This window comes from Pieris napi, chromosome 19, assembly GCF_905475465.1.
Source record: "Pieris napi chromosome 19, ilPieNapi1.2, whole genome shotgun sequence".
NCBI classification, from domain to species: Eukaryota; Metazoa; Arthropoda; class Insecta; order Lepidoptera; family Pieridae; genus Pieris; species Pieris napi.
Window position 1 is genome coordinate 4,866,133 of NC_062252.1, and position 26,830 is coordinate 4,892,962.

General features: G+C 33.2%; 2 protein-coding genes across 4 annotated transcripts; both read left to right on the forward strand.

The window, feature by feature from the left end:
* Positions 1-482: 482 nt before the first annotated feature.
* LOC125059426 (breast carcinoma-amplified sequence 3 homolog) lies at positions 483-26,561 on the forward strand. 3 transcript variants are annotated; one of them, XM_047663845.1, is made up of 15 exons: positions 483-781; positions 1,548-1,730; positions 2,110-2,413; positions 2,733-2,991; positions 4,642-4,826; positions 5,165-5,413; positions 6,545-6,730; positions 6,977-7,118; positions 7,511-7,687; positions 8,096-8,247; positions 9,906-10,033; positions 11,194-11,220; positions 11,498-11,634; positions 20,149-20,274; positions 21,115-24,662. In XM_047663845.1, exons 2-15 carry the CDS (start codon positions 1,564-1,566, stop codon positions 23,508-23,510), a joined length of 4,635 nt encoding a protein of 1,544 aa, XP_047519801.1. In that variant the 5' UTR covers positions 483-781; positions 1,548-1,563; the 3' UTR covers positions 23,511-24,662. The 3 variants fall into 3 exon arrangements, with proteins under 3 accessions (XP_047519801.1, XP_047519802.1, XP_047519803.1); XM_047663847.1 differs by lacking the exon at positions 21,115-24,662 and adding an exon at positions 26,067-26,561 and having other exon boundaries at positions 488-781; XM_047663846.1 differs by lacking the exon at positions 11,194-11,220.
* On the forward strand, positions 12,437-20,117 carry LOC125059427 (SUN domain-containing protein 2-like). The gene is made up of 2 exons (XM_047663848.1): positions 12,437-12,591; positions 18,911-20,117. Exons 1-2 carry the CDS (start codon positions 12,531-12,533, stop codon positions 19,813-19,815), a joined length of 966 nt encoding a protein of 321 aa, XP_047519804.1. The 5' UTR covers positions 12,437-12,530; the 3' UTR covers positions 19,816-20,117.
* Positions 26,562-26,830: the final 269 nt, after the last annotated feature.

The following is a 26,830-nucleotide window of genomic DNA, read 5'->3' on the forward strand; positions in this document are numbered from 1 at the left end:
TAATTTGAAGTTTTAAAGTCTTAACAGAAGACTATAGGTTGAAGGTTCTATAGTTCCTAGTTTATTAGTATTTCTCTTCAATTTTTAAAATCTTGTCAAATAGCCCTTAGCCATCTATTGTATAAGAAAGAAATTTTTTTGATTACAATTACTAATTGTTCCCATCTTAAGGTTGTAAACATGTTTTTAATTACAGTAAAGACTACTTTTATATATAACGAATCGTCTTGTCGTATTCCTCTCGCTGTGAGAAACGTCTCTCTGTATCCTTCTCTTTTATTACGTATAGGTTATATTTCGAATAGTCATGCTAGTATTAATGCTTTGTAAACAAAATAAATATATATCTTGATAATTAAATTAATAAATGATTCATAACATAATTACCATTTAAATAAAATCGATTATACTGTGCTTTATCGGGTTAAATATTAACTCGACGGTCGACCACATCACTACCGATAGAAGTGACAACTTGTGTTTTTGTAAATATTAAATTGTAGACTGACATTTCAACTCTTCAAAACACAAAACATCTGTTAATCCATTGTTATTTTTTAAAAATTTTATCTGTTTTAATAATAAATTAAGTAACTTATTTTATATGTAAATATGGTCGTTTAAATTTTAAACTTACGTTGTGGTGGTTGTCGAATGGTCGTGAAAGTGTAGTTTGTGATTTTTATTTTGTTGTGTGACGTCACAGTTATTGACTGCAAGTGGAACGACGCAATTACATTTTTGAAAATGCTCTAAAGTAAATCTTAAACTTATAATCACGGTACGTATACAACAATTTCATAATATTTATAAAATTATATTATGTAATTGATACCATACAGAAAAACGGAGATATAAATGATAGATCCTGACGAAACATCTAAGTTGCATCGATTTCTTTGTCCTTGCGGACTCTGAAGCTTTGTCGTCTATTGTGTAAAAATTATATTAGGATTTTCTAATATTGGTTATTTTAGTAAAAACAAGCATTGTCTTTAGCAAGTGTTTATGAGTTCCTTTATTTATTGTGACAAAAACAAATAAACAAAATAATTATTATATAATAAAGCATTTCTGAGCTTTAAAATTTTTGTCTTCCAAATTTTACGTCTTTTGAAAACAGAACGTAAACAGATCATAATTATAGATTCTCTAGTGATAAAAAACAGCTGATGTTATTTTAAAGATAGAATTTATATTTGTTTATAAATAGTCCTTAACACAGTGGTAACAGAGTTCATTATCGAATGCCCTATGTCGTTACTAATGTTGTTTTGCAAATCAATAATTTTGATTTTGTATTATTTGTAACAAAGGATTAAAAATGTATTACTTTCGTAAATTGTGGTAAAAAAAAGTATCAGATTGAGAAATGAAGTTTTACAACTACCTACAATAAGTGCATTTGTAATATAAGCACCGGCTATGTTGGAAAGCAAAATTAATTTTTAAAATGTCTAACAAACTAATATTTGACTTTATTCACTATTAAATAATAAAATAATATGTTGTGGGTTGTAAATAATAAAAAAATAAATTGTTATTAGGAACCATTATTTCATCATGTCAGCGGAGTCACCGCGGCATGCTCGCTCTGGGGGTCCACTTATAGTTCCCTCTCAACCCCCTAGTGACAGAAGCATTATTGATGCTGTCTCTGGGTTCATCAATGATGTAACATTATCTTCATCATCTGCAGTAGATCCCAAGGATGTTATTCAATGGGCTAGGTAAGTTCTTTGAAATTTAAATTATTCTGCTGTCTTTCATTATGTACAAGCATATTTATTGCTCCCTACCTGAAATGTGTGAACAATGGTTGGTTAAAATGTTTAAAATTCATATTAATGTAGTTATAGAAAAGCATGGTTACAGACAATTTTACCCAAATTCAAATGAATGTACCATTTTTAGTTGGCAAAACAATTATAAAAGAGTCTGTACCATATTTAATATTTATATTTCGCAGTTCATGTCTTAAAGATAAGGACATTGTACATCATTTTGCTTAAATAAGTTGTTAGTCTTTTATTTTTACTTCATGTTATTACTTTAGAACATTGCCTTATTATCATTGTAAAATAGGATAACTTAGTTTTTACTTTCTAGGTTTGAAACAGCTGATATCAATGAACCAACACCTGAAGGGGAGGGCGATAATGATGTACCACCATTGCTGTTAATCCTTGGGTATGGTTCGGGGGTTCAAGTATGGCTGATACCACCTAACGGAGAAGCACAGGAAGTTCTGTCATGGCGACAGGGCACAGTTAGGGTTCTTCGTATTTTGCCAACGCCGCAGAATGGTGACTGTTTTTCATCAAAGCGTCCTCTGATTGCTTTGTGCGACTCGGCCAGCCCTGGACCAATATTTTGCTCACTGAGCTTCATTTCTATAAGGGGTGGTGAACAGGTAAGATTTTCTGTGTTTTTAAGTTACAAGGATCTTTTGTGTATTGTTCACTTGTGTAACCAATAAAGAATTATAATTTACTATGACCATTTGTTATATGTAATTACATAGAAAAAATAATTAGGTTTTAAAAAATATACACATTAAATAAACCTCTTAAGTGAACTAAACAGCTCGGAATACTGATTACAATCATGGCTAAGCAATTTAATAAAATAAATCAACATCAGGTCATTCTTTAATAGGCTACATATATTTTCTAAACAAAACACCTAAAGTCTTTTGAAATTAATAATTATCTATACTATTAAAAATGCAGGTGAAAAGCATAAAATTCAAGAACCCCATACTGGATGTGTTGGCGAATAAGAGATCAGTAGTAGTCTCGTTTTCTGAGCGATTTGCCGTATTTGATGCTGCAACATTGGAAGATAGACTTGCCATTACAACTTGCTATCCCAGCCCTTGTCCACTGGGTGGTAGTTCACCAATCAACCCACTAGCACTTGGAGATCGCTGGCTTGCTTTCGCGGATAAGAAACTGAACCCGTCAAAACGCAGCAGTGGAGGCTGTGAAAGTATGTATTGTCGTATATTAAACTTGTGTGAATTATTTGAGAAATAAAATTGAAAAACATGTTAAAAAGAAGAATTTGGAAACTCTACGAACAAAAAATACTTGTTTATGTTAACCTTGGCGGTAACTGGTATAATAAACGGAGATATATTCTTGCTAAAAGTTTTATGCATTATACTTAGACAATTCATTCGCAATTATTGAAACCAAATATTTAAGGATTTCCTTAAATATTTTATCTGGGTAAAGCCTTTAACTATGTTTATTTATAGTAGTCGAATTTATTTTCAAGTTTGATACTTTTAAATTTTTCATACAACATAGCATTTATACCCTTCACTTGGTATTTGTTCTACTTAACATTTGGTTATTATGCAAAGACTTTTACCAATTTATGATCTCTTATTTTTTTTAGTAGACTAATTCCTTTAAAAAACAGAACCGACTCTGACACTAAATAGTATTAATTAACAATATTTATTTATGTATTTAAATCCTAAAACAATGTGTATGCCTTAAAAAATACAAGAAAATATGTCATCACAAATTTAACACACATACCAAAATAATATTAAAACTCAAAATTGAAAATTAATAATAACTAAAACTAAAAAGATAGAAAATAAAATAACAATAACCTAAACCAAATGAAAATTTAAACCTCATTAAGAGCGTGATAAAGAAGGTTACGGTAACTTGGCAGACTTGTAAAACACATCAATATTTTCATCGATGTTAGTAATAAAGTTGTAAGAGTGAGACAGCCACTGGACCAAAATGCAAAACCAAGATGCATAGACAATTAATTGTATTGAACCATAATTAATTTATATATATGTTAACGTAAAATTGTAAAAACCGTTAGATTGTAATCTATCGGTTATCGGTTATCGGTATTCGGTAGATTGTACTACACTAACTTAGTTATCATTCAAACTTCTTTGGTCAATTACAGATTAATTTTACTTCCCAACAATTTCATATAACTACCGAATAATAATACGTTAAATTGCAAGCAGTATGTTGAGTTGACAATCTTTCGACAGTTTACAATCTCGCGAGATAGATTACAATCTAACGGTTTTTACAATTTTACGGTGACATATATACGAGTATATATTATATAAACGGGGTATGAAGATCAATTTAGGGTATTAGTTTATCATCAATCTGAATACAAAACCCTTTTATGGGACTTATTCGCTGCAAATCCATATCATTTGACACCCTGAACATCTAGAATGGTCTATGTAGATGCGCTATAACCTTTTAGGGCCTCTGATTTCTGTATCTGTTTCGTGATCTTTTTTTTCCTAATAAGCTAATCGTTGAAGCGTTAAATGCGCACATAGAAAGTCCTTTGGTGCAGCTGGAGATCAGCTTCTCAGGGATGAGAGTCGTACTCTGAAAGGCTCAGTTTAGCTCAACACTGCTTGCTCCTAATGCTTGAACATAACACAAAAAAAGTACACGTAGAATCCCTCTTGGGCTCTTTTTAAGTCTGTCACTTTAGTATCCATGTATTCTGAAGTCGTAACAGAATTTAAAAAAATTGCCAACATTGCGCGTAGTACTGAGCTACACTTTATTATTAAAGTAAAGTGTGATACGTAATATGGAGTATATTTTAATTATCTAAATACGTTTTAAGGCGAAGGTGTAACAAGCTACACAGCGACGGTACTCCACGCTGCCAAATCTCTTAGCAAGGGTCTGCGTGGTTTGGGCGAAAGTGTGGCTCACAGCCTCGCTGGCGGTCGCAGTACTTCGCAATCCCCATCACCACCTCATACAGATCTTCAGCAGCCAGGAATTATCACTATACTGGATATTGAGGTGTGTTTTATCTATTCATTTTGGACTTTTCTAAAAGAGTTATTTGTGCGTAACTCTTAAAGCACCAAAAGCAATCACTCATCAATTATACATCTAATTGATAATATGTAAAAATGAGCAATATAGAGAATTTATTATAATAATCTAAATTAAAAAAAAAAACAAATAACTAAACAAACTTAATCTATACTTATATAATATGCAATATTTTATTTTTAAAACATGTTACGTATATTTGACTGAATAATGTTTTTTTTTCGATGCTAAACTGGTTTGAAATCCATTTATCGGCGTAAAATAAAAAAAAACCTTCATATCAAAGTTTACTTATGTTACAGGGTAACGAGGATGAAGATAGCCAAGATTGCGAAGACCCATGCGACCCAATCGTAGCTCACTTCATAGCACACTCAGAAGCAATAATAGCCCTGAAGTTTGATCCAAGTGGCATGTTATTGGTGACTGCTGATAAGCGAGGACACGATTTTCACGTCTTCAGAATCAACCCCCATCCGTGTGGACCTACGTTGGCTTCTGTACACCATCTCTATGTATTGCATAGAGGTGATACTACGGCAAAAGTTCAGGTAACAATACTAGGCCGTATATGTGTATATAAAATGTATTCTTCACAGAAACTTAGAAAAAGTACTGACCACTGACCAGTAGTTTAACTGTGTGGTCTGGCACTGGCTACCAAAAACCATAATGACGTCATCGAAGGACGAAACCCAATGAGTATTTAGTTCTTCCGTTACCTAAAACGTCACAATCTGATTATTGGTACGAAATATCCTTGTTTTATTTGCTTATTAATATTTCCAGTCTTGATAACGAATCTAGGGAGGGAACTAAAACATTAAGAGTTGGTCATTATTTCGATGCAAATGGAATTTAATTATTTTATTATTCTCCATTCAACAAGGGACATAGTAGCCTATCGGGCAAATCTATGGCCGAGAAGCTAGACAGCAAGGTAGTTTTAAATCTCGCCTTTCCTAAAATGGGACTTTATTTGCTTGATCTTAGGTGTTGTGGGCTTAGGACCCCAAGGTTTTTATTGTTTACATAACCCAGACTAATAAAAAAAAGGGTGCGTGTACTTAGGTACGCGCGTAAGAAGTTATACTTCTTTGGCATTATTAAAAAAAGTTTTTGATTGCAAGCAAATAATTTATTACAATCAAAGACTCGAAAAGGAGTCATTATAGTCAATAAAGTTCAGTTTACATTTGAAAAATTAAATAAATAAATATTTATTAATATTATATTTATATTTATTATCATTTTCTAATATTAATTAGTACCTATTGATTTAAATATTCAATTTAAATCACTTCTGATTATCATTCAGACGCACATATAAAATTCGCACTTGTATAATGAAAACAAAATGATAACAGGTGTTTTAAATGTAGAAACTCAAAGCACGTGGATAAATATTATTAATATAAATACACAGTGAACAGAGGCGGCGTGCGTGCCAACTTGCGCCACTAACTTCATTCTGTTAATTTTGTGTCACGGTGCGCGCGCATCGTAAAATTTCACTCTCATCAATTTTTCATAACGCGCCTAAAGAAGTATAACTTCAAAAAGAGTCGTAATTTCAAATCGTGCACTCTCGTACTATTTAAATGTAATTTCGACTAATTTGTATTTCAAAACTGTATATTATAAAATTAACAGTGGATCTATCTAGTTTTAAACACTCACAGGATATAGCAATTTCGGGTGATTCCCGTTGGACGGCGATCTCAACCCTCCGCGGTACAACTCACGTGTTCGCACTGAGTCCGTACGGCGGTGCGTGCGCAGTACGTACACATTCGCAGCCGAGGGTCGTCAATAGATTGTCTCGATTCCATCGATCTGCTGGTCTGCCTATACACGCGTCACATGCTGTGAGTAAATCATCTTTAATTTAGATTATAATATAATGTAGTAAATAAATTAAATAAAAACAAGTATTTTGTCTGTTAAATTGTTTAAAGTAACTTACATTTTACTTGATAGACATGTTCTTAAATATGCTCTTTTCGAAGATAAATTCTTCATATTGTAATTTTTTTTTATATTTATCTTTTTAGTCACCTTTGGCTTAGAAATAAAGTGTATTTTCTCCATGAAAGTATATTCAATTAATATAGGTGATGGAGGGTTCAGCACTGGGTTCGTGGTATCCCAACCCGCGACTGCCGCCATACCCTCATCCTACAACGTCACCACCACTGGCCCAGTTGAGACCCACTCACAATCTACCCACACATACCATCACACGGAACAGCTCTGGTTAGTATGTAGTTATTACGTACGTGACAGGAATCGTTGCAAATTTGTGTTAAAAAAATCATAGCGTCTTAAAAACCATAATTTCAAACCTAAAGAAAGAAAAACACGTCTAATTAATTTCAATTTAAACCATGCTGGAATCCACTCGAACGCACTTAAAAATTAATCAATATCAGTCCAGCCTTTTAGGAGAAGTTTAAACACAGAAAATGTATATATAAAGATTTTTTTGTACTTCTCAAATATTGGAAGAAATCAATTTTTCCAGCCAGCCTTTAGATTTGTCAGAGGCTAAAAAAAGACGTTTTAATACAGCCTATGTATTCTTATCCCATAAACATAATCAAAGCCTCAAAAAGCTATGAAAAAATAATAATAATCTCTATATATAGGCCGCCAGCGTCTATCATCGCTTTCCGAAGAGAGCGGCGCTCCACCCCTTCTCGGCCGTGCCTGGTTCGGTACAACAGTACCGTCCGCTAGCGGTCGCGGATGTGCAGTGCCTCTTTACCTGATGGCTGCCAATGGGTCGCTGTTGCATCTCTTACTGCATCCAAGGCCAGCTAGATGTGAGTCCTTTTAAAGAATTCAATAATATATTTTGAAAAAGATGTTTGTTGAACATAATTAGACTATTAAAAGTGTTAAATTATTAATAAACAATTAATTTTTATTTATAATATCGAGTATGTATATATATACGTATATATGTTTTATCGAAATATACATACTCCATAAAAAACTTAAAATTATGTACATATTATTATTTTGTAAAGATTTATTTAATGTCGTAAAAGAACATTGTATTTCGTTAGTAAGTTAGTAATAAGCTGTAAATCTTTCTCATAAAAAAAAATATATATTCTACATAGGAAAATCTAGTAGAATATTATATGTATATCTCTACTACGAGTATATTCTTATTAATTAACCACTAAAAAGCTGTGTCTGTTAATAAAAACTAATGTCATTATCAGCTGTTCCGAAAGAGAAGATCTGTGACGAGTCACCAATAGAGCTAGAGGTAGAACCGGTGGCTCAATGGATGCTGCAGCGTCCCGCGGCTGCTGCTGATCTTTTGGCACCTCTCCCTCCTTCCAACCCACTTCTACAACCTCTCAGTTGCCGGGTGAGTAAATTTAATTGCCCCATCTAAATACTTAAACGCGTATATTGTTTAAAGTTTGAGACATTCGAATGGGGCAGACACATTTTGCGTCTGTTTTATAATTTTTTGAAGTGAAACTGGTTTATCGGGGTTGGAAAAAATTTAGTGTAACATTTTTTCGTTACGCGTCACATTTTTCCGTTACGCGCCATGTTGCTTTTTGAAGTCAAACTTCTTTATCGGCGTTGGAATGAAAGTTCTTTATCGACGTGTGGGAGAAATTTTGTAGCAAATCGTCACGTTTTTCGGTTACGCGCCATGTTGCTTTTTGAAGTCAAACTTCTTTATGGGCGTTAGAATGAATTTTTTATCGACGTATGGGAGAAATTTTGTAGCAAATCGTCACGTTTTTCGGTTACGCGCCATCTTTTTCTTGTCCCTACCACGGTTGATCCGAAGAGATTCGAAGCCATTAATAACAAAAATATATAATTGTATTTGTATTCATGTCTATGATAATTAAGTTGCATACAGTACACACTTCTTACGTGTGTACACCTAGTACACGCACACATTTTCTTTTTTTGTACTGAGCTTCTGAGTTAAATTGACGCAAACTTCACCTCCGAAACAATAAAACTAAAAGAAAAGAGACCCAGGCTGATCTTGGAACTCGCTTCACGTCGATATAATTTTTTGACATCTTCTTTTCTATTAAGGTGCGCGAGAGGCGAGCACCATTTAATAATTATTTTAAAATTGTAACGGCTAGTAAGGAAAGGAATAGGAAATATTTATATTTTCAAAAGAAGCTTCAATAGCATTGGCTATTAAAGCTATAATTGCTATTGAGCAAAGTTTGAAAGTGAATATAAACAAATACATTTAGTGAAAAAGAAGAAAATTTTATTTTTTATTTTTCATGTATCTTTTTAGTATTGTCTTAATAACTATATGTATTTAATACAATTTTTTTGGAAGAAATCGCTCGACAGCGGTAAGGCCGCCAGTTGCCCTCCTTTTAATTTAATTATGTTAAATTTTAATTATGTTAATGCAACGAAAAGTTAATGAATACAATTAAAGTAATTAAATGTATGGGAATTTGAGCGAAAACACAACTTCTGCGTTCGAAAGGTTAGCGTGAACTCGTTCGTGGTGGTCGTTCAATGAACGAACAGTTTTTATACTGTTTTTTGACGTAAACGGATAAACTCATTTATTCTTAAACTACATTTTGCGTCCAGAACTATATCTTACTCCATCGACATTATCTGTAAAAGAGAAAAATTACAATGTGTGCAAAAAAGAAAATCTAGTCGAATTCAACTATATCTTTCTCTGTCGGCTACAATGTGTGCAAAAGAGAAAATCTAGTCGAATTCAACTACATATATCTTTCTCTGTCGGCTACAATGTGTGCAAAAGAGAAAATCTAGTCGAATTCAACTACATATATCTTTCTCTGTCGGCTACAATGTGTGCAAAAGAGAAAATCTAGTCGAATTCAACTACATATATCTTTCTCTGTCGGCTACAATGTGTGCAAAAGAGAAAATCTAGTCGAATTCAACTATATCTTTCTCATGTTACATTATACGGCTAACAAGGTTGACCCCCTAAACTCGACAAGTTTTAAAGGGACATTGACTGTAATTCAAGTAATCTTTTTTTTACAGCGATGTGCGGATATGTGTATGAGTGAAGAGGAGCGTTGGCTGTCCCAAGTGGAAATCGTGACTCACGCTGGACCCCATCGGAGGCTCTGGATGGGACCGCAGTTTGTATTCAAGACCTACAATTGCGGGTATGTAACCCACGCCATCTCTTGCTCCATTTTGGAACTAAAGGGCATGTGATGGACGAATCATTTGTTATTTTGTCTTCATATAAAATCTTACATTTTATTCTAAATCCTAAAAACGATACTTCAAATAAATTATATAAAATTATAATTTGATATTCTTTATTTATTTATAAATTAATAGCGGCCTGTCCCGGCTTCGCACGGGTTGACACTTATTTTTCAAACATTTTTTGAAGATATTAATATGTTCTTTAATATTATGTAAAAAAAATTACACCTTGGGTAACATTATTGTAGTTTTAGTAGGGATCCTTATTTTTTCTTGCAAAAAATATATTAATCAGTGATAATGTAGCATTCAAATGGTGAAAGAATTTTTAAAATCGGTCCAGTACTTTTTGAGCCAATTCGTTACAAACATACTTTCATACAAATCTTTCCTCTTTACAATATTAGTATAGATATACTGCTTTGTCTTTTAATTATCACAACCTTTCAGAAGTGATTGGGCTAGCGTAACATTTTCGGTAGCGTAGAATCACTATGAAATGAATCAAGTATACAAATATATTGTAATAATTCGTATTAGACTATCAATTGCTGTATGCAGGTTGTTAAGTCTATTATATGGGAATTCAATTATTTTAAGAGCAGCCTAGTGGCTACATCATAGATCGGTTTAGCACCAATAGACGTTCCTATGTATGAAAACACTCGCATGTACGGTGAAGTAAAACATTGTGAGGAAACCATGCCTTAGATCCAATTAGACTGCGTGTCTCAGGCACAGAAGGCTGATCACCTACTTGCCTATTAAACAATGATCAGGAAACAGATACAGAAATCTGAGGCCCAGACCTAAAAGGTTGTAGCGCCACTGATTTTTATAATATTACATTCGACTTATACAATTACTAGTGCAGTATTGAACTCAATTACAAAAGTCAACGGCGTTCCGTTATTATTATTATCGCGTCAACTTAGTTATGTTAGAACCGTTTTAAGCTTTTCATATAGATACGTTTCAGTTATGAGAAATAAATACATTTAAATAATTAAATAGTAAACAGTTAATATACCACTCATATTATTACGAGTTTCCATCCGTTATTCTTATTGCTTCGTCTCTGTTACACGCTTGACAATGTCATCTGTATTAGAGAGAGATGTAGCGAGTATGATGATGGGTGAGTTTTGTTATAGTTTTTACAGAGAGAAATGTAAAATTTAGTTCTGTTTTGAGAGAATACCTGAAGATGTTGGCCGGACATGGGATTCTTGTTCAACAAGAAATAATTATTTAAAAAATGTTTGCTTGAAGCGAATACGCGCACGATCGTACTAATTTTGGACGTTGAAATTTGTGGTAATATATTTCTATTTCAAAATTAAATGTTTTGAATTAAAAGTGCCCCAATCAGCTTGGGGGTATTTTTAATTCATTTTATTAATTTTCTATTTCAGATCAAACTCATCCCTATCGGAAGCTGAAGCAGTTGAAGTGGACACCAGTGCTTGCGTAGGGGCTGCTCGATCGAATCCCGTAAACATGCCCGGCGTGAGACCCATTGTACCGGTACTCATCGAATCCGGTTCAGCCAGTAAGTATATCAGGAGATACTTAAAAAACTTAATACTTGTACTAGATTTAAATAAACATTGAATCAATAATTTAGATAGAGAGCGAGCGTGTTGACTGTGCATGCATGTCGTGCGTAAATGATCATATGAAAATAAATAGGAATAGGATATCTACCACATTTTATTAAAAAAAAAAATATAAAATTTATTATTATTATTATTTATTCTACCGTTAGTATTATTTTTATAGTAAGTATTTTCAGTACTCGCGTGACGGTTGCTCGCGGCGCAACTACCTACATAGGCTCCGTGCTGTCTTTCTTTTAAAAAATACTACTTGTGATCAATGCGACTTTAATAAGTGTTAAAACGTCTAATAATACTACAAAGTAATAGATAAATGTATAGTCAGTGCTCAAGAGAACGAAACACATCAGGATTTTAAAGTGTTTTAACGAGGCTTCAACTGACGTGCCACGCTTTCAACAATCAAACGGATTCATGACACTGTTGCATTTTTGTGAGGTTGTGACGTCTAGTGCTAAAAGTGACTAAAGTGTCTTCTGAAAAATCTTAGTGCAAAACGAAATACAAATATTAAACAGACATTAGTCATCCATATGAACTGGTTACAAAATTATCTACTATACCAAACATTGGTTCATTTCATCATAATCTCAGATAGCCACTTATATATGGGTATCGACTACGTGACAAGCGGTCCAAGTTCGAATAATCTGACTTACACTATTTATTGATTTTATTTGCTCATGCAAAACAAATATTGTAGGATAAATACGTCAAAACACCGCCATCTAGCAAAATTTCTAGAATTAGGAAAATATAAATTTATCGATAATAATTTTAACTTCGTTGAAAAATTCATATTTCTTCGGATAGAGGGCACTGATACACTATGGAAGAAATTCATCAAATGTTACTGAACTTACAGCAAGACATCAAACAACAAAAACAAGATAGTCAAATCGCGACGGTTATCAAAGGTTTTTTTAAAAAGGAAAACTTTATTAAGTAAATTACACTTAATATTCTTAACTAATAGTCGATACGAGACTCTTATTCTAAGTTGGTCGATGTTAGACCCTATCACTATGGTGGTCGATATTAGACTACCTTTAATATAATTATAATCTTACAGCTAAAACCCCTTACATGATAACTTTGATTCGTGGTACACAATGGAATAATAAGACTAAGCATTGATTGCATTAACGCTTACGGTGCTATTTGGGTATCTGTGTGACATTGTAACTTTTCCCTCCTTAAGCTCGAAATCATCTGAAGAACAATTTTTCGGAGGATGGTTTCGGCCTTGAAATATTATACATGTTTTTATCTTTTTGTATGCCAGAAAGGATATAAGACTTAAAATTAAAATTACATATAGAATTATTGTCCCTAAACTGACACTATTGGTTTTCACTACACTATCACTTTGATTTTCACTGTTTTGTAGGGCGTATGATAATACTTTTAAATTGGTTAAATCAACCCCATTCAGCTTAACAGGATTAATGTTGCTCTGGATACTGATCTTCAAATTTTCAGGTAAATTTACTAGCGGCAGCTTTTGAGATATAAGCTTCTCACCGTTACTGCTATGTATTCTTAAATTGTGATTTGCAATGTTATATTGGCATTTATCTTCTATGGTTAATAAGTAAGTATTTATGAGAGTGTAATGTAAAATTTCATTATCACAGGTTCTAACCAGATCAACAGGTGATTTAGAGTAGATTATCCATCGGTTAATCTGTAAAAGTTCTACTTTAATTTCTTCGAATTCTATTGGAATTTGTTTGCAAGAGACGTTGTGAGAATATTTCATCAGGTCCAGGATACAAGTGTCTTCAACAGGTACCATGGTCTGCAGCTCATCACAGAGGTATATTTCTTCTTCTATATTCTTACATGGTGTCGACAGCGATTTCGCTTTCAACCCCTTCGCAATAAGGTAAGGATACTTGGGTAATATTATTAAGGTAAGGTTTGTTTCAGGTTGGGTGATAGGTAAGGGTACAATTTTATAATAAAAATAAGTTTCTTTCTTAACTAAGGGTATTTCTAATACTAAAGTAATAACATTGTTCTTAAAATACGATTTCAATGTCATGGACTGTTCAATTCTTACAATATTTTCAGGAATTACTTTAAATATCAGCTTATCTGTTTTCTCTATGATTCTAAGTACATTAATGAGTTCATTAGTATTAATTATAGATTGATGTAATACGCCCATTCTACTGAATGCTAAAATGTTTTCAATCTCGGTCAATTTTGTGTAAATTATTTGAAAATTATGTAAGAAGGAATTATAGATATGTGTTATTTGATTAACATGTGAAATAATTGAAATGTCTTTAATATTTTTATTAATTTTATTAATTGCATCACTTAATTGTTCGAGATTGTTTGTAATATTTATAGTAGAGTTTGCAACAAGTCTTATCATTTCGGATATAACAGTAGTTTTCTTTTCCAGAGAATGTTCACGAGATTTTACATTTTTTATTAAGTTGTCATATTTAATAGCATCATCGTAATCCAAATTTCCTGTTATCATTTTAACTAGAGATCCCAAAGGATTAATGAGTCCTCTTTTCTGTCTATTAATTGGTACAATTTCTGAATATTTGTTCAATGTGATATTTAACATATAATTAACTTGAAGCTTAATATCATTGAAGTATATTAACGAAGAGCTACTGGTATTTAACTGTAATTCTACTATTCTATTTAGTTCTATATACCTATGCATATTAAATTCTAATTCTTCCTTAATAAGTTTAATATCTAATGTCTTAATTACTATCCACTTATCATACGTAATCATAGCGGTTCCTTCTCTAAGAGGGAGAACGCCTGGATTCTTCTCAACCTTTTGAAGTTGAAGGGCCCGGATCGTTACTGCTTGGGTCACTAGCAGGACGAACCTGTGGGGGACGTTTTATGTCTTTTATTGGAACATTTTTATCTTTTGTGCTAGTTTCTACCAATACTACATTTCTTTTTATTTTACCCTTAACTTTTGCTTTTTCATACCTGGGCTTATCCTTGCTTCTACGTCGATTTATGCCTTTAATAAAAACATTATCACCTTCATTTAAATCAAAATTAGTTTCTCCTACTCTACTTTGTTGAACTTTTTCTTTCCTAGTTCCTATTTTATCGGTTAAGTATTTGTATAAGTAGTGAGTTCTTTTTGCATGATCCCTAACTAGTTGTTGAGTATATTCTTTATCAAAATTTAAATTAAATTGATTGTTATTTTCCGTGTGACCAAATACTACTTCAAACGGAGTGAGACCTGTTACTGAATGGATTGTTTGATTGTAAGCCATTATAGCATAAGTCATCACTGATGTAGCATCTGTGAATTTATGTTCATATTTCGCAAGTCTATATATTTCTAAAATTGTGGAATGGAATCGTTCTATTAATCCCATTGAGTTTGGATTGTTAGGGGTGCCTATGTGAATGTCTATTTTATACAATGTCATTAAGTCTTTCATGAGTTTATTATTGAATTCAGAACCAGGGTCTGAACTAATTTTAGTTGGTACACCGTAGAATGAAAAATACTTTATAAGTGCCCTGACTACTTCAGGTGTTGATCTATCTGGAATTTCAAAAGCTTGTGCTAACTTACTAAATGCGTCTAATATGGTTAAGTAATATTTTCCTTCTATGGAGAATAAATCTATAAATAATTCTTGAAAAGGTCTTGATTGAGTTTGTGTAAGTTGTAATTGAGGTTTAAATGGTCTACGATCGTATTTCATACGTTTACAAGTGTCGCATGAATTTATTAAACTGGTTACGGTTTCCTCTAAATTTGTCCAAAAATAAACTCGTTTTAAATGAGAAATTGTTTCTTTAATACCTCGGTGACAGGTTTTGCCTACGTGATACTTCATTACTATTTCCTCTTGTTCTTTTTCGTCAGTGACATTAATTACTCTTTCAGTGCATTCATAAAGCTTTACGGTTTCTTTTCTAAATAATGAAATTAATACTTGTGTGAATAATTGTCGGTGTGTTTTATTTTCGTAATAGATAAAGTATTTAATTTTGGGTCTAATATATTCTTTAAGAAATTTTTTTATTAACTCGGAATTATCTAGGGGTAAGTGAACCTCTAAAATCTTTTGCTTGGGATGTGAGCGAATTTTAACTGAAAGTTCATTTTTAAACCATGGGTATATTAATATTTGGTTTGGTTTTGTATCTATAGCTTCGTAAAGTATGGGAATGCCATCTGTGTCCATATCTTCAGCAGAATGTGCTGTATCTGTACTAGAGTTTATTGTTAATGTACGTGATGATGACCTGGAATTAACTCGAGATGGAATAGTCCTAGATGCTTCAGAAAAAGACATAGAGTTACTATTATCATTTTCAGGTTCTTTACTTTGGTTGTTTTGTCCTAATCGTGTTATTGAATCGGTTAATTCTTGAATATAGTCTTCAAGATTTCTATCAGAGTTATCTACATTAACTACCATTGATTGATTATCTTTATCGTTTTTACCTAAAGCATTTAATTTAATACGAGCTTTATGCTTAACTTGATTAGAAAAACTTAATGGTATATGCTCGCTGTAAAAAATATCTCTATATTCAAAACACAAATTATTGTAACTTGTAACCATTAGAGGTTTAGTGAATTTAATTTTATAGTTTTTATCAGTTGCATTCTGTATTATAGTGGTAGCATAACCGTTTTCGCATTTTACAAGAGCAGATGGTGTTCTTATACCTTTACCAAAATTAATTGAATGTAATATTGCTTGTCCATTAGGAAGATTAACAGGAACCTTAACACGAGTTTCAGATCGTGCATCAACATGAATTGCAAATGGTGGACTATAAATAATTGGTATTTCTGTGTCACGAGTTCTTAAAATTTGATTTTTCATGTCTATATTAGCGTCAAGTTGTTTTAATAAGTCTGATCCTATTAAACCGCCATAGTCGCTATCCACATTATAGATATAAAATTTATGATAATCTGTACTACAAAAAGTTTTAAAGAGAGGTATATAAATTACTTCGTTATGGTGACTCTGTGCGTGTGTACTCACGACTTCGAATGGCTCATAATATTTAAATTCTGACAAATACTTATTTACTATTTTAGGACTTATAAAGGATCGTGAACTACCTGTGTCTATCATAAACTTACTATTTATTTCGGGAATTTCAATATGTGGCAACTTTAAAGCACCGTGATGATTTAATTGTATTACTTCGGTTTGTCGGTTATTGAGGCTTGTGTATGAAAATTTTCAGGTTCTGAGGTGTCAACCGCTTCTTCTGAATTTTGTTCTAATTCGCAATAATTATCTGGTGTAAAATCATTCGGATCTATATTATAATATTCATAGGGATAATTATCTTCGTGTGTATAAAATGTTTCATGATCGTAATCTGTGTAGTTATTCATATCGTCGTTCATGTAATTTGTATAAAATAAATAATTTGATGTTCTTGGTGTCATAAAATTTGGCTTAGCTTGAGGCGCCGTTCGCATCGATACATCGTTTTCATATCTATGTACCGGTTTTGGTTGATGATTTTGTGGAATACCAAATTTAAATTGTTGTTGATTCGTTGTTTGGGGGAATTGCCTGTATCCAAATTGAGGTGGTCCACCACCAAACTTAAATTGTGAATTATTAGGATTATTAGGATTATTAGGATTATTAGGATTATTAGGATTATATAACCCTTGCTTTTGGTTGGTACCGAATTTAAAATTAGAGAAATTAGGTTTAAATCCTTGAGGTTGTTGTTGTGATTGTATTCCGAATTTGAAATTCATTGGAGGCTTATTTTGGTATTGGGGTAATTGATTAAACTTATTAAAATTATTTTGTGAAAAATTATTTCGTGATAAATTATTTTGTGGTAAATTATTTTGTGGAAAATTATTTTTTTCATTAATATTTTGAGTATATTTTTGTCTATTAACACTCCGTGATTTATATTGGTTAAGGAAATTTACTTCTTCCATTACTACACTGAGCGCGTCTTCTAGAGTTGTACATCTATGTAATCGGACAACGCGTATCATATCTTCGGGCAAATTGAAAAGGAAAACATTTAAACATGTATGGTTATATATATTCATCTTCGCGTTCTTAATATTCTCGTCCTCTATTAAATTAATTTTTGAAAATAATGTGCTACGGACGCTTTGGATTCGATTACAAAAGCTTAAATATGACTCGCCTTGATTAATTTTAATATTTTCTAATTCAATCGAAATACATTCTTCAGTTCTAGGATCTCCGAAATGTTGGATAAGAGTTGTTCTTAGCTCCTCCCAATTATTGATGTCTTGTCTCTCGCTAATCAAGTGACTTGCCTTACCTCTAAGGCGGCTTGTTATAACATGAAATATGTATATATCTTGTGCTATATTCGGACGTTCTGGCCTAAAGGCTCTAATGACATACTCACTTTTATTTAAAAATAAATTTAATAGTTTTTGTTCCCCATCGAACTTAGGTATAATATTTAGAATATCAGTTGGAATTGTGCGTATTTCTTGCATTTTTAAGAAAAATATCTATTACAATTAATTAAAAAAAATTTAAATTTATATTCTTTACTTACAATTAAACTTAATAATTCAATATAATTTTCTTTTTATTTCAATTAAAATCTTTATCAACTTAAAATAACTTAAATCTATTTTACACAATACACAGTCAAACGGAAATAAAATGGGACAGGTTGGAATGCGAAGAGGTTTACTCACATAAGTCTGCAACCCATTTCTTCTATTTATAACTGCTTCTGCTTCTTTCACTTTTTACCTTTTACCGTCGAATTACGCGATCAATAATGACTTATTTGTTTGGTCGTAAAATATCCGTTAAATGCGTAAAAACACACGCGCAACCCTACACTCAGACTGATTTTAAGTCTTCACAGGCACAGGATTACGACGGATATCCTACCGGCTGCGCCAGTCAAATCGCGACGGTTATCAAAGGTTTTTTTAAAAAGGAAAACTTTATTAAGTAAATTACACTTAATATTCTTAACTAATAGTCGATACGAGACTCTTATTCTAAGTTGGTCGATGTTAGACCCTATCACTATGGTGGTCGATATTAGACTACCTTTAATATAATTATAATCTTACAGCTAAAACCCCTTACATGATAACTTTGATTCGTGGTACACAATGGAATAATAAGACTAAGCATTGATTGCATTAACGCTTACGGTGCTATTTGGGTATCTGTGTGACATTGTAACTAGATATGTTGGACATGAAAGAGGATTTAAAAAACATAATAATTAACAACATTCACGAGAAATTTGCAAACCTTGAATTGAAAAACGAACAATTAGAAAAAACTATTGAAGAACAAAAAGTCAAATTAAATAACTTAGAAAGGCATTCACGACGAAAGAACCTTGTCATGTTCGGAGTAGAAGAGAGTGAGAATACTTATTTTGAATTAGAGAATATTATAGTAAATATAATAAACAATTTCTTTGAATTTCAATGTGACAAAAATAACATTGAACTTGTCAGAAGGTTGGGAAAGAAAGGTGATAACATAAGACCAGTTGTTATAACGTTTAACAGCATGAGTTACAAGATAAATATTCTGAAAAAAAAATCCTGTCTAGAAAATACTCAGTATTACATTAAGGAGGACTATCCCATTGAAGTCCTTAACAGGCGGAAGGAACTCCAAGTCCAGTTACAGAAAGAAAAAGAGAAAGGCTATACTGCCTTCATAAGATACGACAAACTTATAGTATTAAAAGGCACATTTGAAAAAGAGAACCCCACCAAGAAGGTACTAGAAACTAGAAAACAACTACAGCCAAAAGCAGAGGAAGAATGGAAAAAGGGAAACAAATCTTTTTTGAGAGGAGACCAATTGGTGATTAAAAAACTGCAGGATAACCAGCGCGAAAAAAGGAAGAGAGATAAAACTGTATCTCCCAACTTGTCTACACAGAAAAAACAGAACACATCTAACAAGTTTGAAAACACATCGACTAAAACTAACAATGTAGGACAAAAAGAAATATTACAACCAAACATACTACAATATATAGGAAGAGATAGATCGTTTTCGACCTCCGACATTTCAAAAACTAACAAACACACGCAAGCAACCTATCAAAACAAAAACAACAACAACTAAAACCGGAAAAGCAAAACAAATATGGAAGAAACACATTCTAAAACAACCTAATCAAGAAGCCTTCCCACCACGGTTGGTCGCCGCGGGAAGATCAGACCACCACCCTCTAACAAAAAAACATAATATATAATGATAGCATCGCTCAATACTAGGACTTTAAAAGTTAGAGGAGGCCTTTGCCAAGAGGCACACCAAACTCTGAGATATACTGGAGTGAAAATATATTAAAGTTCAGATATATAAAACGACAGAGTTTCGGAATTTAAAGGCTATATTATTATTATTATTATTATTAGTATTATTTTAGTAGGATTATGTATATAAATATTTCAGGTTCGTTAGAGCATTCACCATCAGACAGTTTTCGTCGCAAATCGCTGTTAGCCGACGGAGGTAGGACCGCTGTATGTGATGTGCAGCTCAAAGAGGATCTCGCTGAGGCCATGAAGGAAGACCACGGTACGTACTTCATTAAGACATATCATTATTACAAAATATATAATTCTAATATAACTTTAATGTATTTATTTATTTTTATTTATGAATGGAAATAAGAATGGAAGGCAAGGCAAGCGTGCTGTTTGATTAGACAATTATACTTCATTTATATTGTATGGAGTGAAATGGATTTGTGCAAGATAAAGCGCCGATGATTGTAGTATAAAATCAACCTTTGGTCATTTGGTCTTCCGGCCATCTGTTTTCTGAAGGGTAACACGTAGTTCTCAGGTTTTTTCGAAAATCGTGTACTTCACATTTAGAGCTAGACGTGCATGTTTCTAACGAACTAGGTACATTTAGGTACCAAAAAATAGCATGTAATACATTTAATTCAAACTTTTATTGGTTAAATACTACGAATGGTGGTGTTTGCTTACTAAAACGTATAAAACATTGAATTACGATATTTCGTCATATTTGTAAAAGGTGAACGTTATTCGTCACATAAGCGTGAATGAATTTCAACCAGATCCCTAACTTTACCCCAATCCTTAACACTCATATCAATCCATTTATTTCACGCCTATTTAACATAAATCACCTTTAATCGGAACCATTCAATACTAAATGGTGTAAAGTGCACAAGTGTGAAGCGATTCAAGCGGAGGGGTTACCGAAGAATAACACGGATTTACGGGAACATGTTACCGCACTACACTGCGATGCACATGTTTCGACACCCTATACCGAAGCCAAAGGCAACGTAACACCCTCTCTTGGCTCTAACATGCTTTCTCTAAATCCTTCAATCGTAGCACAAATTAACGATTTTTAATGGTTGCCTTCGGTTTCGTGTAGGGCTGGCGCGCGTGGAGAGCGGCCGGGAGCGGGAAGTGAGGCGCAGCCCTGGAGTCGTGCGCGCAGTGGACCCGCTCGGGACCGTGGTGGCGCCACCCGCGGCCGCTACGCCCGAGCCGCTCGACCCCGACGACTACACGAGAGCCAACGACGACGAGGCCACCTTCCGCCCGGTGGTGCGGGCACCGGCCGCTCCGCTGCCCAGCATGCTCGTCAAGCCCCTGCCTATCACCACCACGATTCCCGTGGAGACCGTATCTCCTCAGGGCGACTCTCCTAACGAAGAACCCATCCCGCTGAAAACTGACGTGGTCATTCCGGCCCAACTCACCTCCGTGCCACCTTGGCAACCACGAGAACGTGAAGTCAGCTCATCCAGCGTCCTTATAGAATCCACCGGTGATACCAGCACTCGTAGAGATAATGAATTTCATGATATAAAGTTGGATGATAATCCTACTCAAAAAGATCTCGATAGTGTAAATGTGAGAAAGGATGATAGTATGTGTGAAAGGAATTCGACTCGACTCGAATTGGAAAGTGAAGATGTAAACACATCACTGCCAAAATTAAATCGATTGTCGGATGATATTCAGCCGACTTCTCGACCTAGAGTTAAGAAATCTCCCACCTCCAAGTTATTTAGTGATAGAGTAACTAGCGATAGTGGTAAAGATAAACGACTACCTGATAGTAAATTATTGCCTAGCGTTGAAAGCGGAACTTTAGAACCTACATATAAAGAGAAATTATCACAGGAAGCACTAAATTTTAAGACTAATATTACTACGGAAAAGTCCCCAAATAAAGAGAAAACACCAGAACCTGTGAAAGCAGTACGTAGTTATAGTAAATCTAAATCTGAAGTTAAGGAAACCAAAAGTAAAGGAACTACAGAAAAAAGGTATGATGAACTAAAACCTTCTACGGCAACTATGCCTGACAAAGAAAATAGTACTAAAAAGAAATCGTCGGTAAAAGAAAAAGAAATGAAAATATCTAAAGATGTTGATACTGAAATAAAAACTGAAGAACAAGCGTGGGATATGCTAGTGAACGAATCAAATAAAACAAAATTAGAGTCTTCAGATACTACGGTAGAAAAGTTAGATGATTTTAAGGTTAAAAATAAAAAGGGCCGGAGACCAAAGAAGATGCCAGAAGAACAACAGTCTAGTAAAGAAGATGATGACAGTTTTGTGGAAATACACGCCATTGAAGACAAACAAGAACCATCAAGTGGTGAACTGGTATCAATATCAACAACATTCGAAGATTTTGATTTATCTAAAGCTAGAAAACGAGCATCGAAAAGTTTTACGCCTGAACGAAAATCAACCAACACAGACGAAGTTATGAAACTTTCTGATAATGTTACCGTAAAATCCAAAGCAAAACCGTGTAAAAGCGACAAAACCGAAAGCTTTTCAGATTTCGAAACGCATTTTAAAACGGCACCCAATTTCGTTAAACAAAGTTCTAAAGACACCGGATACTTCAATTCTATCATCGAGCCCGATTCAACAACACTGGCAGTAAAAGAAATATCTAAATATCCCAAAAGTAAATCGCCATCACCTAACCGTGATAGACGGAAATCCGTTGAAAAACAAGAAGTTGAAAAGGAAGTATACGTGATCGATACTGTCACGGACGATTTTCCAGAAATTCAAATAACACAAGTAAATAAAATGCGTAAAAAATCTCCACAACCGATTGATAAAAATAATGAAGACGTAGAAAAGCCCTGTAAATCATGGAGTTCGATAGCTGCTAAAAAAGTTGACAAGACGTATAAACCAGATGTAAATATAAATGACGATAATACCAAATCAAGTACTTCCTTGCAACAAAAATTAGCCGAATTATGCAAAAGAACAGATATTATGGTTGCTGAATGTGATGCGCCATCAGTGCTTAACTTTGTAGACGAACACCATGCGGTTTTACCGGATTTTCCACCATTGGAGTCTCTAGATTTCGGTTTGGATGACTTTAAATTAGACGTTATGAAGGATAGCCTTCTCGATGTCACGGATAAAATAACGAGTCCCATTTGTAAAATTAACATTGACGATATCCTGTCATCCATAAAAGATACTAAGAAATCTGAAGAGTCCACTTCGTTCAATTTGATCGATGTCGAGAAGGTCCCGGCGAGAAAGGAAAATGGTTTCAGCGTCCTTGAAACTGAAAAAATAACTTCCCAAGAGGTGCAAGCTGACGATGAAGTCAAAGAGAAATACAATGATTTAGAAAAATCGTCAGATGAAGATGCAGCTTCTCCTATGCTGTCAGCGGATAGTGATAAAGAGGAGAAAAATGTTGCTTCGAATGTAACCCTCCCATCTCCAAAGCAAACAAAATCGAAAAAATCGCGTAGAAAGAAGAAGTAACATATAGAAGTTGCCGTTTTAGGTTGCTTGTAGTTAGTAAATTCGTTCAATATCTACGTAAAGCAATCAATTCTGCTATTCTCTGTTCACAATAAGTAGCTAAATATACTTCAACTAGTTTTAAGATATAATGTCGATTTAAAAATTATATAAAAATAAAAAAAAAGTAGGAAAAATAAAAAAAATATCAAATCTCCGTAAAAATTGACCTAGAATCTTGTTTATTTTAGATTATAACAAATTTTTATGTTTCCATAATATTATTAAATTGACGAGGATTCTGTTAGAACCAAAAGCACTTAAATATTTTTTATCGAAATGAATTATGTATTTATATTTTTAGAATGAATTTTTGACTAATACTTTATCGTTATTTTGTGACGTGCTCCTTTAGTGCATAATAATTAAATTATTTTGTATATATTTTAATGTTATTTTTTACAATGTTTACTAAATTTTGTTATTTATTTTGTATTTGAATAAATTATGTGCTATAGTGCGTCAGTATTATGTTAAAATACGACTAACGGTATCGAATACCAATCGTATTTACTTAAGGCAACATAATTCTGTTATTTCAAGGAAAACATATTGTTTGACTATAAATGATATAAAAATTCAACATTTAGGGTGATTCACGTACGTAGTAGCAGCGAAATATTGTGTTAAACTTCAGATTTGGTATCGCCTCATAGTTCTTAAATCGCTTGAATCTCGCTACTTACCTTAGATATAGCACAAACACACAAGAAAATACCGATATGATAGTAAAATGCGTGAGGCGGCATAGCTTAAAATTTGTTGGTGCATTAAATTAAGCAAATCGCTTAATTGAAAACATTGTGTACAGAATTACACACCCTGAGATCCTTTTTACGGGTTCTAACAAGATATTCTTTATATTTACTTGATCTTAATTTCTAATACTTTAATTATAACCTACAGTCATTCATGTATTAATTTTGATGAACAACTCTCTTAGTTAAACGTTCTTGTGACTAGTGTGGGCATGCACAGGTAAACAAAAAGTTATATTAATGACAAGGTTTCGTTAGACTAGTAATACGTATGCATTGTTCGACAGCTCATTTATTGATTTACGTCAAACAACCTTGCTGTCAAAAATTGTAACATACAAGGTGTCGAGAAATTCTAAAACCATCGTAGGTACTGTAGACGTGACTGTCCATACTCGACACACTATTAGCGGTAAAACATATGTATATCCAATAGAGAGTTTTGACCTAATTCGTGTACATCAAAATTAGACATTAATTCATGACAAGTACCTTAATATAAGTTAAGTTTAAAAGACCTCATATGAAATAATTCTATATTGTAGGCTATTAAGTAGCACCTAATGAGTACCTGTATGTATTACGTATACCGTGACGTATTTATTTAAATGAGATTTTATCAACATACACTGTAAGTAATCTTTGTATGGCACGTAACTTGGTATATTACGAGGATAAGTCTGTAATATTAGCTAGAAAAAAGGAATTTGTAATCTGACGATTGCCCACTTACGTGCCGGGTACAGAATAATACGAGGAGTATATGCTTATCAAAACCCTGTTTAACACTATTCGTTTCGATTCTCCGTTTAACTTCGATAGGATTCCAATTCTCAAAATGGCGCTAAGAAAATTGAACTTTAAAGTGTCAAGATAAAGTTCATGATCGCTAACAACTTAAGGCAGAACATTTAATACTATTCTTTAAGAGTTGAAGTCCTATCGCTGCTAAAATAAGAGAATCTAGCTCCACGACAACAACCACAAAATAGATAAATAAGGTTGGAGGCATTATTCGAAGTTCGTCCTAGAACAGCTTGAACCTCGCAGTCGCAGCTTAACAGTTAGATAGGTACCGTTTCATACTTATTTATCTAATTCGTGGATACAACAAATCGAAACTTGGTATCGTAAAATGTGCATAAAGAAAAGACAATTTCTATATATAGACAATTAAAGCAGTCTTGATGTTAAACTCATGCGTGTATCCTGCTATTTAATAATTAAAAAATATTTTGCATTATTGATTTAAACGTTAATAAAACGCATAAATTTGCTTCCAATAATAATATAAAACTAATCCTAAGATCAAATGCTTTAGATGCGTAATAAAATGTTTGACCTAACATAATTTTTAAAGTTTGATAAATTATAAAAGTTTTGGCTATATTGTGTGATTTGGCAGACGTGTTGAAATTAATCGAAAATAAATTGACTATTCAAAAACTGTATATTTTTTTTATTTTTCTCTGATATTTAACTCTCTACGTAATTTATAATGACATGACCACACCACTGCAATATTAATCGCACTGGAAATTTATTTTCATCTTCTAGCTTTGACAAGAACTAGTGTCACAGAAACATGGATGATAAACAAATATTACCTCCTTATATCTGAATTTTATAGTGCTAACATTTAAAATTGGATTTAGATCAAATCGAATTCCTTACGGAATGTGGTCTTTGTGGTGAACGCGATTTTATAGTTCCAATTTAGTCGATACAAAACACGTTTACGTATAATTTTTTCTTCCAGTTACAAGCCGTTTCGAAGCAGAGCCAGAGGAGCTAAGCTCGAGTAGCTTTAGTTCAGCCTCCAGGGCCTCCCTTGACCCGCCATCTTCTCCGACGCCAAGCTGCAGTGGCGATAATTTAATGCATTTTCCAGGTGACTCCAGTAGTTCTCTCTGAGGTTTGTGCTGTACGCGCTGGATAAGGACCAGACAATGGCACGTTTGGAAAACATCTTAGACTAAATTTGGATAGTTTTTATGAAACTGGAAGAGTTATGCTTGTTTTCACTAATTTCTAACGATTTGCCTAAAATTCTTGGAGTAAACCATGATTGAAATATACATTATATTTTGTCGTGTAGATTTGATTTGTATTTTAGATTCATCACATAATTAAATGAGTATAACGATTATTCATAAAAACTAAATTAGTTAATTCACTGTTCACCTAAAATAATCTTTCAGCGTAAACATAATTTGATAAAGACGAGTAATAATAATTAATAAGCCTTTATTAAGAGGGAGAGGACCTGGTCTATGTTTCACCTACCACTACTGTTATCTCGACTACCCATCTTTTTGTGGTCTTCCTCTGTTTATTTTTTTGTGGCTCAGACTGATTTAGCTTTTATGAATAACTTTATAAATTACAAAGTACGACAAGGTTTAATAGGTTTAGAAGGATTTGGTCTTGAGAACAAAAGGTATCAAGATATAAATATACAATATATAAATTATATATAACTCTTAGGCTATTTCAAGAAGTTCTTAGTGAAAACGAGAAAAA